This window comes from Lutra lutra, chromosome 6, assembly GCF_902655055.1.
Source record: "Lutra lutra chromosome 6, mLutLut1.2, whole genome shotgun sequence".
Lineage (NCBI taxonomy): Eukaryota > Metazoa > Chordata > Mammalia > Carnivora > Mustelidae > Lutra > Lutra lutra.
This window is the reverse complement of record NC_062283.1, coordinates 52,142,535-52,157,395: the sequence shown is the minus strand read 5'-3', so window position 1 is coordinate 52,157,395 and position 14,861 is coordinate 52,142,535. Positions and strand designations below refer to the sequence as shown.

The window sequence follows — 14,861 nt, the reverse complement described above, 5'->3', positions numbered from 1 at the left end:
TGTCAGGTGCAAGAATTTAAGAAAGCAGGACAAAGGAAGAATAAAGGTTGGGTTGCCTTGGATACTCAGCCCAAGGGATTTGGGCCCTCTGGTTGCTCTCTAAGGGAGCATTAAGCAGGAGGAAGTAGACTGAACTATGTTCCCAGTCCAGAGACTCTCAAGTTTTACAGCAGATAGTGGCTGGGAGCTCTGGCTTGGGAGTAATCCTCGCTCTGCTCTTTTCTTGTGTGTAGACTTGCAAAGGTGCTTAGCCTCTGTCTCAGCTTCCCATTTTGTATAATGACGCAGCTCCCTCATGGGGTTGCTGAGGGGATAAGATGAGAAAAAGTGTCCTATCAATCGCTCAGCAGAGTCACTGGTTCATAGTATGTGGTCATGGTGTTTTCTTTTATTACTGCAAAGTGACAGGTGTAAATCATCCATATGTACTCCATAAACCTCCATGTCCACCTGCCATTCCTCAAACACATTGTGCATATTCTGGGTTTCATTGTTGTTGTTTTTTTGTTTGTTTTGTTTTTGTTGTTTTTTAAACATTTTTATTTATTTGAGGGAAAGAGAGAGAGCAAGAGCATGAGTGGGATGAGGAAGAAGCAAACTCCCCATTGGCAGGGAGCCAGATGTGGGGCTCGATCCCAGCACCCTGAGATTATGACCTGAGCCGAAAGCAAAAGCTTAACCAACTGAGCCACCCAGCTGCCCTGGCCGCCATTATTTTAGTTACACCTAACATGTTCTTCTTCCTCTGTCAATTCTAAATTGTAAAGTAGGTAAATCAGTGCTTCTCACCTTTCATGCATATAGGAATCATCTGTGAGTCTTGTTAAAATGTAGATTCTGACTAAATAGGTCTAGGTTTGCATCCAAGACTTTGGAATTTCTAATGAACTCCCACATGAAGTCAATGTTGCTGTCCAAAGACTACTTGTAGTATCAAGAAATCCAATGTCTGTGTAAAATCATCCCCAGTGTCTCTAGCTAGAACGTCCTCTTCTTTCATTTTCAAAGCACATTATTTAGACTCTCAATTTAGCACTTACCACGTTCAGCCTGTTTTGGTGTTCTGCTGTATGTGAGTCTGTTCATTCCTCACTAAGCTCTCAGCTGAAAGCTGTCAGCACCAGCACGATGGTATGGATATGGGGTTCAACCAATAATAGTCAAATTATCACACTGAATGAAAAAGAATGAAATAATTCCTTAAAATAACATTGTGTTTTACATGAGTATTCACTTAGAGATTGTCTACATAAATCAATTTAATTAGTGGAAATAGTGAAAGAGAGTAATGATGTGAATAATTTCAAATGGTGAATATCTGATTGTGATATTTCCTTTTTCTTAAGAAAAGACTATACATTATAGGATTCAGGGTGGGGTGATGTATTGGATAGGATGACAAAGCCAGTCTAGAATGATATAGTTTCTGCAGATAATCAAATGAATGGGTAAAAATTTGTTTTTCAAACTCTGAGTTTCTTGGGCCATAGTTTTAAAAAAACCTCTAAGTAAACCAGAGGCCAAAGTTGGATAACCCTGCGTACAGGCTGGGCATTAATTGGGGTAACATGGACTCACTCTGCTGAGAGTAATTAGGGAAAAGAATTTGTAGGGAATGAGGAAAGTGCAGTGGAGGTTTCTGTTGGAGGAGGTCATCAAGAGGACATGACCTCTGCTTGACCCTTGGGCTGAACCCAGGCAACCAGAGGCTCCTCATCTCTTCCCCTGTGCTTGGAATGTACGTTCTACCTATTGTTCCCACAGTAGGAGCCATTTCAAGGGCACAGCCTTAAGAGTGCAACGTGCTGGGGAGACCAGTAGGATGGTAATGGGACCGAACTCTGTTAAGGCTTCTATAGAAGCTTTGAAGATTCAGGTGCTTGGGTGCAGAGATCTACTCATCCTGCAGACACCCAAGACAAGCCTGCATGTAAGTTCCCTTCCTTACTACGCTGTCTACCTACTGATCTGGAGTAGCCTGCCTCCTCCTTCAGTTTCTCTTTGCCCTCCATGTACGGGAGTCAGTTTGTGAACCAACAATCTATGGTCTGTGGATATTTGCTGGTGGCTGGATAGGGGCTGACTGTGGTGTTGGTCCAGCCTTGTGTGGGCACCTCCTGCATAATTCTGACTTTCCTTCCCCAGCATAATTGGCATTTCATTTCGGGAGGACTTGCCATTGTATTTTAAAAATCCAGTCAATGTAAGGAGAAAAGAAACTCCATTTTCAGTTAACCTTTTCCTCGCCTACCACTCATGTCCTTAGGGAAGCTTAAAGAATTTTCTTCGGTACACTAAAAAAGTAGATAGTTAGATATACTGCAAAACTTTTCAACACTTGACTCCAAATCCCCACGACTGCCAAGACATTCTTATAAAGAAATCATTTGGGGAAACTTAGCAACTACTGTTTTTGTGAAATGATCGCTGTGGGGATGAGGTTTATGCCTAACTTTTTTTTTTTTTTCTTTTTAATTTAGTTTCTGTATCTTGTGCCTGGTATCCAATGTTAGTTACAGAATAAACAGTACTTTGCAAAGACTGACAGGGTCAGCTGCTCTGGGAATGTGACCGGTGACCTCCCGGATGGATTATCGTCCTTCAGGCTGCTTCCAAGTCAGTTGAAAGGTAAGCATTCTTTCTGTATAAGTGCATGCTGCTTTGGAACATGGTTCAATTTCAACTGATAAATCTGAAAATATATCCCGGGCGCGCTGTCTCAAAGGGCACAGAGCTGTTACTTCGGGGGCAAAGTGATTTGTTATGTCAACACAACCACAACGGCGAAGCTGCTGGGTTTCGGGGAGGAGTGAGCTACGGTGTTGCATCTGGTTGCTTTGATTAAGCCCTGAGGACACAGGAAAACTTCCATCCAGAACTCGTTTCTCAAGTTAGAAGCACACATTGTAAATCTAATATTCAAAAAGTAAAGCCTTCCATTTCAGAGTCCTTTTTTCCTGAACTCTTAACCAATTTAAGCTGGCGGTTGTCTTCACTTCTTCTTCTTCTTCTTTAAAGATTTTATTTATTTATTTGACAGAGATCACAAGTAGGCAGAGAGGCAGGCAGAGAGAGATGAGGAAGCAGGGTCCCTGCTGAGCAGAGAGCCCGATGCGGGACTAGATCCCAGGACCCTGAGATCATGACCTGAGTGGAAGGCAGAGGTTTAACCCACTGAGCCACCCAGGTGCCCTTGTCTTCACTTCTGAAACAACAGTGGTATGAGTGTGTGTGTGTGTGAGTGTGTGTGTGATTGAGAGAGACACACAGAGCGAGCGACGGAGACAGAGACAGACACTACTAGGAAGTATATCTACTGTTCAGAGGATCTGGAAATATAGTGAGTGTTCCCAAATGCAAGAGCGAAAACCTGTTCAGTGCACACATCGTGGCTGTCCCCATGAACAAGAGAAAATTTACCCTAAGTCTCTCAAAAATTGTAGATGCTGAGTATAGAATAGCGGAGAAAATGGAACATGCTGGAATTAGATCCCCAAGTGGTTTTAATCAGCTTCTCTGTTATAGACTCTTGAGGTATGGATTTAGTTTTATATCAGAATTGCTGTTATTTCTAAATTATCATCAGTGTTACTAGTTTATTTTTAACCTCACATTTTATTTTTCAATATATTTTGATAAAAGAGTTGCATTTTTCAGATGCACACATTCAAAAAGCTAACACTTTTCAAAGTTCTCACAGTTCTTGCTTGATTGAACTATTTTCTAGTGCTCAATGAATGCTCTGTCATCAAAAAATGATTTTATAAAGAAAATGTCTCTTTCCGGACATTGCCTAAAATGTCTTTTCTACAGTCATTTTTAAAATATGGCCCAGAACCAAAATAAGGGCACAAATAGTATCAGAAGAAGTAAAAAAAAAAAAAAAATCATACTCCAGTAGGAAAGGTTTATGTTTCACTGAAGATTGGTAATTACAAAGGTACAAATTTGTTAAGCTGTTATTATCGTAATTATCATATACTGATATTTTAGGGTTTGCTTTTGTGTCCACTTGGCAGATGCAACTTACAAAAATGTTTATTATATAGTGACAAATTCAACTTTAAAAAATTTCTCTGTAGACGTGATTTTTCACAAGCTGTAGGCATGTACCGTAACTCAGCATCCAGTACCTCTGGCTGCAGGAGCCGGAAGGGATGCTTACAAGTGGTGATGGTGGGACATTAAGTCTTCCTGTGTTTGTGTCTTCCAGATGCACAGACAGATGAGAAGATAAGCATCAGAAGAATTTTCCAGAAGAAGGGTCCCCAGCTGCTGCTTGAGAGTTTACAGTTGCCAAATCTGATAAACAGACTCCGGTAGGGGAGCTGGGAAAACTAGAAAATTCTGGGGACCAGTCTCCGCATTTTGTTTTTCATTGCCACCCCACTTGCCCATCCCATTTACCCATCAAACAGAGACTTATGGAGACATGGGTGTAAATTTTCAACTAGGAGCAACACCAGTAGGTTAGTTCTCAGTGCTAGGTCTACACTAGATTTGCATTTGGCTCTTGGGTACACAAGGGAGCACATTTCCAGTGGCTTTGGGGACAGTCTCCTGCAGGCATGTGCTGAGTGTAATATCCTGGTCCACCAGTAAATGGGTATAGAGCTTCCATGGGCTTCTGACTGGACTGTAGAGAGTATATAGGACCCACGCATGGCCTGCTGCAGGTGGTATGTGGAGAGATAGACCTGTATAAGAGGCATTCACGGTCTCAGAAGAGGACCCCATCTTAATAAAAAGGTATTTATCCTTGGAGCACACAGTGAGGAAGATTCTCAGTTGTCTACACCAGGCTTTGCAGATTTATTTTTTCCAAAGAAAACAACATTTGTCGTTCATGCCTTATGGGTGTCTACCTTGTGAGGTTTCCTGTGCTTTTGCTGTGGAGTCATAAGTCCCTTAAATGGCAGGTGTGGAGAAATCACCACTGAAAACAAAAGACACTGTATTAACTCGCTGACCCTGTAGAGGCACAATCCATTTTAATAGCTGCAAACTCCACTGTCCCCCAGTTTTTGAATAGAGGCACAAAATGACCAACTCTGAGCAGCTGAGATTTTGCCCTCTGGAAGAAGCACATGACAAGGGTGCAAAGATGCCAGTATATTGAAGTAAATATCGTTTGCTGAGGGTCATTTGTTCCACTTTTGAATGGAATTCTTACTGGCCTACAGTGGCGTAGATTTTAATTTCCTGTTTGGAGTGACCTGTTACTCATATTATGTTTCTGGTAAAAATCATAAATTTCCAGCTTAGAAAGGAATTACCGATATTCCTTTGTATGTTTTTAAGTAATAGCTTTCTGGAGATATAACTCACATACCATAAAATTCACTCTTTTACAGTATACGTTACTATTCAGTGGTTTTTAGTATATTCGGAGTTATGGCATCATCATGACTATCCAGTTTCGGAATATTTTCATCACCTCAGAGGGAAGCCCCATAACTGTTAGCTGTCACTCCTCATTCTGCTCTCTCCCACCTCCTGGCAACCACCCATTATCTTTCTGTTTCTGTGGAATTGTCAAGTACTCTGGATTGTTCATATAAATCCTCAAAGAATATGTGGCTTTTTTTGTGGCCAGCTTCTTTCTCCTATCATATTTTCAAGGTTCATCCATGTGGTGGGAGTATCAATGCTTCATTCCTTTCTACTGACTGTAAATAATGTGCTCCTGTGGCATATTTCACATTGCTTCACCATTACCGTGTTGATTGACATTGGTGTGGTTTCTACTTTCTGACTGTTATGAATAATGCTGTATCATGAACGTTTTTGCAGACACGTTTTCACTTCTCTTGTGTACATCGCTGCAAGTGGAATTGCTGGGTCGTACAACTCTTTATATAAAATGTTGAGAGACTGCCACACTGTTTCCTTTTCTAAAAGATGTATTTATTTGTTTTAGAGATGAAAGAGACTGCATGAGAGAGTGGCTGTTGGGAAAGGGTACAGGGAGAGAGACTGTCAAGCAGACTCCCAGGGGAGCGCAGAGCTCAGCTTGGGGCTGGATCTCACACCCTGAGATCATGACCCAAGCTAGAATCAAGTGTCCAGTGCTTCACCTACTGAGTCACCCAGGTGCCTGCTACACTGTTTTCTGAAGTGGCTGTTCCCCTTCACAGGCCCACCAGCCACATAGGAGGGCTCCGGTTTATCTATTTGTTGCCAATGCTTGCGATTCTGATTTGATTTTAGTCATCCTAGTGGGTGTGAAGTGTTATCTCGTTGTGGTTTTGATTTGCATTCTCTAAGCACAACATCTTTTCATATGCTTGTTGGCCATTTGTTTGTCTTCTTCGGGAGAGATGACTATTCAAATCCTTGGGCCATTTTTAAACCGGGTTGTTTGTACTTTATATTGCTGAGTTGTCAGAATCCTTTATACAGTTTGGATATAAGTCCTTTATCAGGGGAATGATTTACAAATATTTTCTCCTACTCTCTATTAATTTTTGTGCCACTTTTGTTCAGACTTTGATACTATCTTTGAACTCACTTTTTTTCTAGATAAACTTCACATAGTCCAGGGAAATAATGGCACATACTTTTAGCGACAGCCTGCTCGATGCCAGGCACTGTGTTAAGTTCTTGGCACACATTACCATGTTTAATTTTTGTAAGAACATGAAGAGTCTGGTATCATCCCTTCTTTTAAGGGAATGGGAACTGAAGCTCTGAGAATTGAGTTTGCTCAAAGTGACCCAACTAGAAGGTGGCAGAATCTGCAGATGAGTCCCATTCTTCCTGCTGCTTCAATCTGTTGTTTTCTCCTTTATTCCAGTAGTTAATTGTTTGAACGAGGCAAGTGAACATGAATACTGTGTACCTCTGCAATATGACTTGCGCTGGATAAATGCATTTCATTCCGATCTCCTACCCAAAGTCGTATTAATAACAGCGAATGACAAGTCTTAAGTCACATCTGTTTGATGCATTTCCCTCCTGCCCCCCTCTCACCTCCTTTTCCCCTCTCTTTCCTCATTTGCTTTTTTTGGTTTCCCCTTCCCTTCTTTTCTCTCCTCTCCTCTTTCTGTTACAAGAATTTATTTGTTCCTTACTATGTTCTAAGTGTCTGGATGAAATGATGCATAAAAAACCCTCAAATGAATAGATAAGGAACACTCAAAATATCATGCAAAATAATATAACATCAGAGGTGATAAGAACTGTGAAGAAGAATATAGCAAATGAGTGGGCAGAGGCTTCTCTATTTTAGATGGGGTCCTTGGGGAGATCTGGATAAAGTGAGAAGGGAGCCACATAACTCCAGGGTGAGAGCATTCCCATCAGAGGGAGGAAAATACTTGTGGGACAGACAAGCAGAGAAGAGACCAGGTTGGACCTATCTCAGCTGTTTGACCAGTAATAGATGAGTGCCAGCTTTGGCTAAGCATAATTTTACCTTAAAAAAAAAATGTCGTGTCCCTAAAATATATCTGAACTATCTTTAAACATAGTTCTGTAAGGGGATGGAGTAGCTAGTACTCACCACAAAGTGCTGGTGCTGTTGACTCACTCTCCTTGTTATGCCTACGATGAACTTATTTGTTCAGAGGTGCTAAGTGCACAGTGGTTAGGAGTTTGGGCCAAGGAACTTGAGTGCCATGAGTTAGTTGTGTAACTGTCTGTATTATTATTTTTTAACTCTAAAATGAGTGTGTTAGTGTGCTAAGGCTATGGTACAAATACCATAGACTGGATGACTTAATAGAAATATATTTCCTCCTAGTTCTGGAGGCTGAACGTCCAAGGTGTTGGCAATGTAGGCTTCTCTGGAAGGCCTCTCTCTTTGGCTTGTAGAAGGCTGCCTTCTGTGTCTTCCCATGGTCTTCTCTGATTTTTCTGTTTTTGTCTTAATCTCTTCTAATAAGGACACGAGTCATATTGGATTAGGGCCTCCCCTCATGACCTCATTTTACCTTAATTACTTTTTGACATATCCTATTTTCAAGTATAGTCTTATTCTTAAATGCTGGGTATTAGGACTTCAACATGATTTTGTGGAGCAGGGGACACAATTTGGCCCATGATAATGGTGAAAATAATAGTATCTACTGTTTAGAGTTGTTTCGAGAATTAATTGAGATAATATATATAAAGCCTTAAAGGAGTTCCTGGCACAAAGTGAGTGCTATTCAAGTGTGCTAAGTAAGAGTATTGCTATTATACTTAGATTCAGTCATGCCTATGTGGTAAGTTTGTTGAGGGAAGATACATAAAGATTCTATCTTTGAATTTTATTATTTTTATTTATTATTTAAAAAAAATCTGCATGTACCTAGAATAATTGTCACCATTACAGCTTCTCAGTGCACGTTTGCTGAAGTTAAACTTTTCATCCCTGGTGGGAAGGAGATCACTGGTGCTCTCATTATCACTCTTTTCTCCTTCCCCACTAGCTCTGCATTCCACCACTCCCCTGCTTCTAACTGGATCCCAGATTTCACCTTCAGGCACTAAACTAGCAGTAACCAAGTTTCCTTTCGCAATCATAGCATGCTTTTTTTTGTTCCCCCTCGAGAGATTTTGGAAGTTGCATTTACATAAAATTTCAGCTATCGCCTTGCTTTTGACACACACCAAACTTGCATGCCAGGACGCTTGTAAGAAAGACATCAGTTTTCAAACTTGTTAAGGCAACAGGGTATATGATTCCTTATCTGGAATGCAGAGTTGAGGTAAAGAGGGAAGTCCCTTTTGCCTGTGAGTCAGATACTGTGTTTCTGAATTCATTCTTCTGAAGCAGGGCTGGCTAGCTAGGTTTACTTCTTACTAAGTGTTTCACTTATGAGATCCTCCGCGCTTCTGTCATGTGTGACAATAAGTTCGTCTGTCATGTGTGACAGTAAGTGTGGAGTAAGTTCTCTAGCCATATTCTGCCTGGCGACAGAGAACTGGCTAACACCACTCTGAAGGATGGAGCCCCACAATACATTTCCTAAAGTTTTTTCTTAAAAAATGAAGGAAAAACTGATGGGAAATTTGTGTTAAGTTCAGAAACAGGTGTTAAAATGTTTCAAACAGACCAAGGGATTAGACCACCATGGAGATCAGTCTTGGCTTACTCTGAAAGCCACTTTTTCTTTTTATTTCCATCCACATATCTGGTTTCGTGCAAAAATAGAGGGAGTTAATTATCATTGAGTCCCACAATAATTTTCTTTAAGACATGTAACAGTTTTCAAAGAATTCTGAAAATATTTATTCAATTGCAAAAAAAAAAAAAAAAGAATTTCATCTCCTATGTCCTAACTTTGTTCCCAGTAGAAAAACCAGGATCATGAAGAAAACCAGTTTTATTTTAGGAAGGGAAACACCACTTTTATTTTACGGGGTTTCTAAACATCAGTTGCCAACTTTTCATGGAAGAAAATTGGCAATACCCCTTGAATACATGTGTTGTGTCTTAAGAGTTTTCACTAGTTATCCTTTTGCTCTTTTCCTGTAAGTGGTTTTTTAAACTTTTGATCTACAAAATAATGCATAACTGTCTGGACTACCAGGACCCAAATTGGAATTCGAGAGAACGAGGCTGTCTGATTCATATTGGCCATATGATCATTACATTTGTCCTTTGTAAACTGCTTTATTAAGTGTGTATTCTAGAGTATATTTTATTCTGCTCCAATGGCTCTGAATGAATTCTTTGATGGTGGCTTTTTGTCACATGCATCTTAAATGGTTCAGGGAACCTAACCTGTTGGAATATTCTCCTGTTGGAGAATTTGCTTTTCTATCTAGTGACATTTATCATTATCTAAGGCCAGCTGCCTGACTTCTCTTCAGTGCTCTGTTTATGGGGTTTGAACATCTATAAATGGAAACACTAGCTAACCAGAAACTATCGCCAGGGCTTTCTGATAGTGTCCTGAGCACTCACAACTTGGAATGTCCACGTCAAATCATTTTCTAGACAGACTCTGATTCTCTTTTTCTGTTTTTCTCTCTCTCTCCCTCTCTCCCTCTGTCTCTGTCTCTGTCTCTCTCATTCAGTTTCAACATGGAATTTGAAAAGCATGAAAAAGGAAGCTTATTAAATGAGAAATTAGAGGAGAAACTGACGGTAAGATGTGTGAGATTTAGCATACACGGATTGATAATGCGACTGACATAGTGACAGAGCCGCTGTCATAGATCGGAAAAGTTGTACTAACCAACTTGTATTTTGATGTTTTTCTCTGGTCAGCAGTCTGAAAATCAATGAGTTCCATAGACTTTGATGAACACAGTGTAATAAAATTATTAAGAAAATTTCAATACTAGAATGTGGGCAAATTTGATTTTAGTTAAATGATGTGATTTACCTCCTTTTTTAAAACTAGAATCCATTTATTTTGAACCCTTTTTGTATTGCCTCAATACTGGGAGATTATTTTATTTATTGAGCTGACTCTTAGGGAAGTCCAGTTTCTCTGAGATACAAGGAAAATGTGACAAGAGAAGTATATAAGTATTATATGCTATTTTAATATTTTATCAAGTAAGTTAATAATCTGGTGTAAGGATAAAGCTTACTCCGCAGAAAGGTGTGATTATTTTGCTATCAAAGTTGTAAAAGTTAAGTTGACCTTGATGCTGAGAAATTACATGTCAATGCTCTGTAGAGGTTACTGGTGTTTGCTCAAACATAAAATATACTGTAGACTGGAGTAGTAGAATGTGTTGTTCCTGGTTCACCTGATAGGTATAGGGGGCTAATTATGTTTGGAATGTGCTCTGGCTACAGAGTTAAGGATAGAACAGGGCATGGCTAATTTTAACAACAGTACAAGTAGCAAAAAGTAAAACTACATCAACTCTAAGACTATGACTTCTTAAAATTGTGAGACTGCATTGTTCTGGATGTTTGAAATAGGGATTTATGCTCTCTTAATGATATTAAAACCTGAGAGATGAAAAAAGATATCCAGAGGGTTGAAAATTCCTGAAGTATATTAGAATTTCAGTCTTGAAGAGATATATTGAATAAAATGTAACTTTTTCTTAAAGGATTCAGGTCATCCTTTTGAATATAGCTGTGGATCTCTGTTCCAGGTGGTTGTCTAAACATGTATTGGCCAGAGACTTATTTGGCCTTTGACTATTTTGAAAAGCTATGAATTGTTGGAGAACTAACTAGGGGTCTTGAGTCAAAAAGATCTGAGTGACAGTTCTCATTCCACTACTTCAGAATGCAGGAATATGGGATTTTATTTAAGCTTTCTGAGTCACAGTTAACTCACTTGTAAGATGGGGAGTAGTAATACTAATTTGAAGGATGTCATGAAGATTAAAAACTATAATGTTTGAGGATTCCCTGGGCTGAACCTATTCTTTTCAAACTGTTTTTGGCCTGACTTATAAGATACATACCCAAATTTATTAATACAGAAAGAGAAATCTGAAGTGTATTTCAAAATAAAAGGAAACCTTAGATATGCCCACCTCAAAGGCTTAGTAGTTGTAAAACTTTTATGGAACCGGATAGAGAGTAAGTAAATACATGAATAGAGAGTTGCTATGAATTATGTGAAATTTGACCCAGAGCCTTCTGGCAATCTATTACAGGGAGTTTTGCAAATAAATACAGTGAATGTGGGACAAGAAAACAGAAGTAAATATGGTCTCTTATTATGTGGGCTGATTTGATGTAGACATATTTCCCTCTCCGAAGGGTCAGACATTCTGCATGCTGGACTCTACCTTGAACACAGACGTGAATCTAGAAGTAAGCAAAAACCTCTCCTTAGAGGACGTCACTGTCACAAAATACATGAGCACTACTCTGGAAGAGAGATCTAGGGCTAGCCTCCGATTAAATTCCAGAGGAGTGGAGGGGAAGTGTGGGACAGTTTGGAAGGCCTGGGAACATCTAATCTGCACTGAGAAGAGATGATTCTGGGGGGAAGGAACACATTAAAGTTCAGTAGTGTGGGCAGTTGTCTCTATGGGCAAACAGAGCTGTGTATGTAACCCAGATATCTTTCAGATAAAGAAATTTTGGTGACACTGTTATCAAGAAAAGGTTAACATATTCAGTATCTCTAAGAGAGCTGGAAAATACATAATATATCTCTGGAAGTTTACAGTAGAAATTATTTTGTTTAACCCTTTGGCTATTTATGTGGATAAACATCTAAAATAAACATCTAAAAACGTCAACTTGTGGAGCCTTGTGTTCCTTGCTAATACCTACGTAATACAGTATGCCTGTATACAGCCTTGCTGTATACGGTTAAAAAATGTATTTTTGTAGAGTTCACTAGGTTCTGAAAATTATTAAATTTATTATAGTCAAATTTGCAAAAATGTGGTTTTTAGAAGGAGAAAATATTTTTCCATGAAAATATTTAAATATATATACATTATAATATTGCTGCGTTATAATACGTATCTTCTTTAAAATTAAAGGTGTACACATAAAGATTTTTATTATGAACAATGTGATGAACTATATCACACAATTAAGGAATTTACGTGATTGGCTTTATTTGAAAAAAAATTCCAAGGTGAGATATACAGCAAAGAAGAAAATCAACAGTCTTCAGATTTTTAGAACTTGTTTATTCTATCCAAAGAAAGAGACAATAATAAATTTGGATTCTTTCTGTTTCCTTCAAGATTTTATTTAGATTCACATCAGTTCACACATAGTGTGGTATAAGTTTCAGGGGTAGAATTTAGTGATTGATCAGTTGCATACAACACCCAGTGCTCATATCCAGTTCCCTCCTTAATGCCCATCACCATTTACTCCAGTCCCCTCTCCCCTCCAGCAACCCTGTTTGCTCCCCATAGTTAAGAGTTTCTTATGGTTTGCCTCCCTCTCTGTTTTCACCTTATTTTATTTTTTGTTCCCTCCCCTTGTGTTCATCTGTTTTCTTAAATTCCACATATGAGTGAAATCATATGGTATTTTTCTTTCTCTGGCTGATTTATTTTGTTTGGCATAATACCCTCTTATTCCATCCATGTTGTTGCAGATGGCAAAATTTCATTCATTTTGATGGCTGAATAATAGTATATATATAGATATAGATCTAGATATAGATATATAGACATAGATATATGTATACACACAGACACAGACACAGACACACACACACACACACACACACCACATCTTCCTTATCCATTCATCAGTTGATGGACGTTTGGGTTCTTTCTGAGTTTTGGCTATTATGGACATTGCTGCTATAAATACTGGCATGCGTGTGCCCCTTCAGAGCACTATTTTTGTATCCTTAGGATAAATACCTAGTAGTATTGTTGCTGCATCACAGGTTAGTTCTATTTTCAACTTTCTGAGGAACCTCCATATTGTTTTCCAGAGTGGCTGCACCAGCTTGCATTCCCACCAACAGTGTAGGAGTGCTCCCCTTTCTCCACATCCTCACCAGCATCTGTTTTTTCCTGACTTGTTCATTTTAGCCATCGCGACTGGTGTGATGTGGTATCTCACTGTGGTTTTGATTTGTCTTTCCCTGATGTCGAGAGATGTTGAGCTTTTCTTCATGTGTCTGTTGGCCATTTATATGTCTTCTCTGTAGAAATGTTCATGTCTTCTGCCCATTTCTTAACTGGATTATTTGTTTTTTGGGTGTTGAGTTTGATAAGTTCTTTATAGATTTTGGATACTAGCCCTTTATCTGATATGTCATTTATAAATCTCTCCTCCCATTCCATAGGCTGCCTTTTAGTTTTGTTGACTGTTTCTGTTGCTGTGCAAAAGCTTTTTGTTTTGATGAAGTTCCAATAGTTCATTTTTGCCTTTGTTTCCCTTGCCTTTGGAGACGTGTCTAGCAAGAAGTTTCTGTATCTGAGGTCAAAGAGGTTGCTGCCTGTGTTCCCCTCTAGGATTTTGATGGTTTCCTGCCTCACATGTAGGCCTTTCAACCATTTTGAGTTTATTCTTGTGTGTGGTATAAAAAAGTGGTCCAGTTTCATTCTTTTGCATGTTGCTGTTCAGTTTTCCCAACACCCGTTTGTTGAAGGGACTTTTTTTTCCACTGGGTATTCTTTCCTGCTTTGTTGAAGATTAGTTGACCATAGAGTTGAGGGTCCAAGTCTGGGCTCTCTGTTGATTTCATTGATCTATGTGTCTGTTTTTGTGCCAGTTCCATACTGCCTTGATGATGACAGCTTTGTAATAGAGCTTGAAGTCTGGAACTGTGATGCCACCAGCTGCTTTTCTTTTTCAGGGTTACTGTGGCTATTCAGTGTCTTTTCTGTTTCCACACAAATTTTAGAGTTGTTTGCTTAAGCTCTGTGAAAATGCTGGTGTTATTTTGATGGAGATTGCATTGACTGTGTAGATTGCTGTGGGCAGCATAGACATTTTAAATTATACTTGTTCTTCGAATCTGTGAGTATGGAATGTTTTTCCTTTTCTTTGAGTCTTCCTCAATTTCTTTCATGAGTGTTCTATAGTTTTCAGAGTACCGATCCTTTTCCTGTTTGGTTAGGTTTATTCTGAGGTATCTTATGGTTTTTGTTAAAATTGTAGATGGGATTGATTCCTTGATTTCTTTTTCTGCTGCTTCATTATTGGTATATAGAAATGCAACAGACTTCTGTGCATTGATTTTATAGCCAGCAACTTTGCTGAATTCCTGGATCAGTTCTAGGAACATTTTGATTGAGTCTACTTAGAGTATCATATCATCTGCAAAGATTGAAAGTTTGACCTCTTCTTTGCCCATTTGGATACCTTAATAGGATTCTTTACTACATATCCAATATAGACTTCACCTTATAGGGATAAGAGAATTGCTACCGTTAGCTATTGACACTTTTTTTGCCCTGAATTTGTTACTCTTTGGAAATTAGAAGTAAAGATTCCTGGCAGCTTGACAATTGTAGGTGGA

General features: G+C 39.1%; 1 protein-coding gene across 1 annotated transcript in view; it reads left to right on the top strand.

Moving 5' to 3' along the window:
* Positions 1 to 4,213: 4,213 nt before the first annotated feature.
* The window catches only part of MLIP (muscular LMNA interacting protein), a 250,607-nt gene continuing 239,959 nt past the window's right edge, over positions 4,214 to 14,861 (top strand). Inside the window, exons 1-2 of the mRNA XM_047733786.1 lie at positions 4,214 to 4,319; positions 10,009 to 10,078. Of these exons, the coding sequence (XP_047589742.1) occupies positions 10,016 to 10,078 (63 nt within the window). The 5' untranslated portion in view covers positions 4,214 to 4,319; positions 10,009 to 10,015. The remainder of the gene's footprint in view (positions 4,320 to 10,008; positions 10,079 to 14,861) is intronic.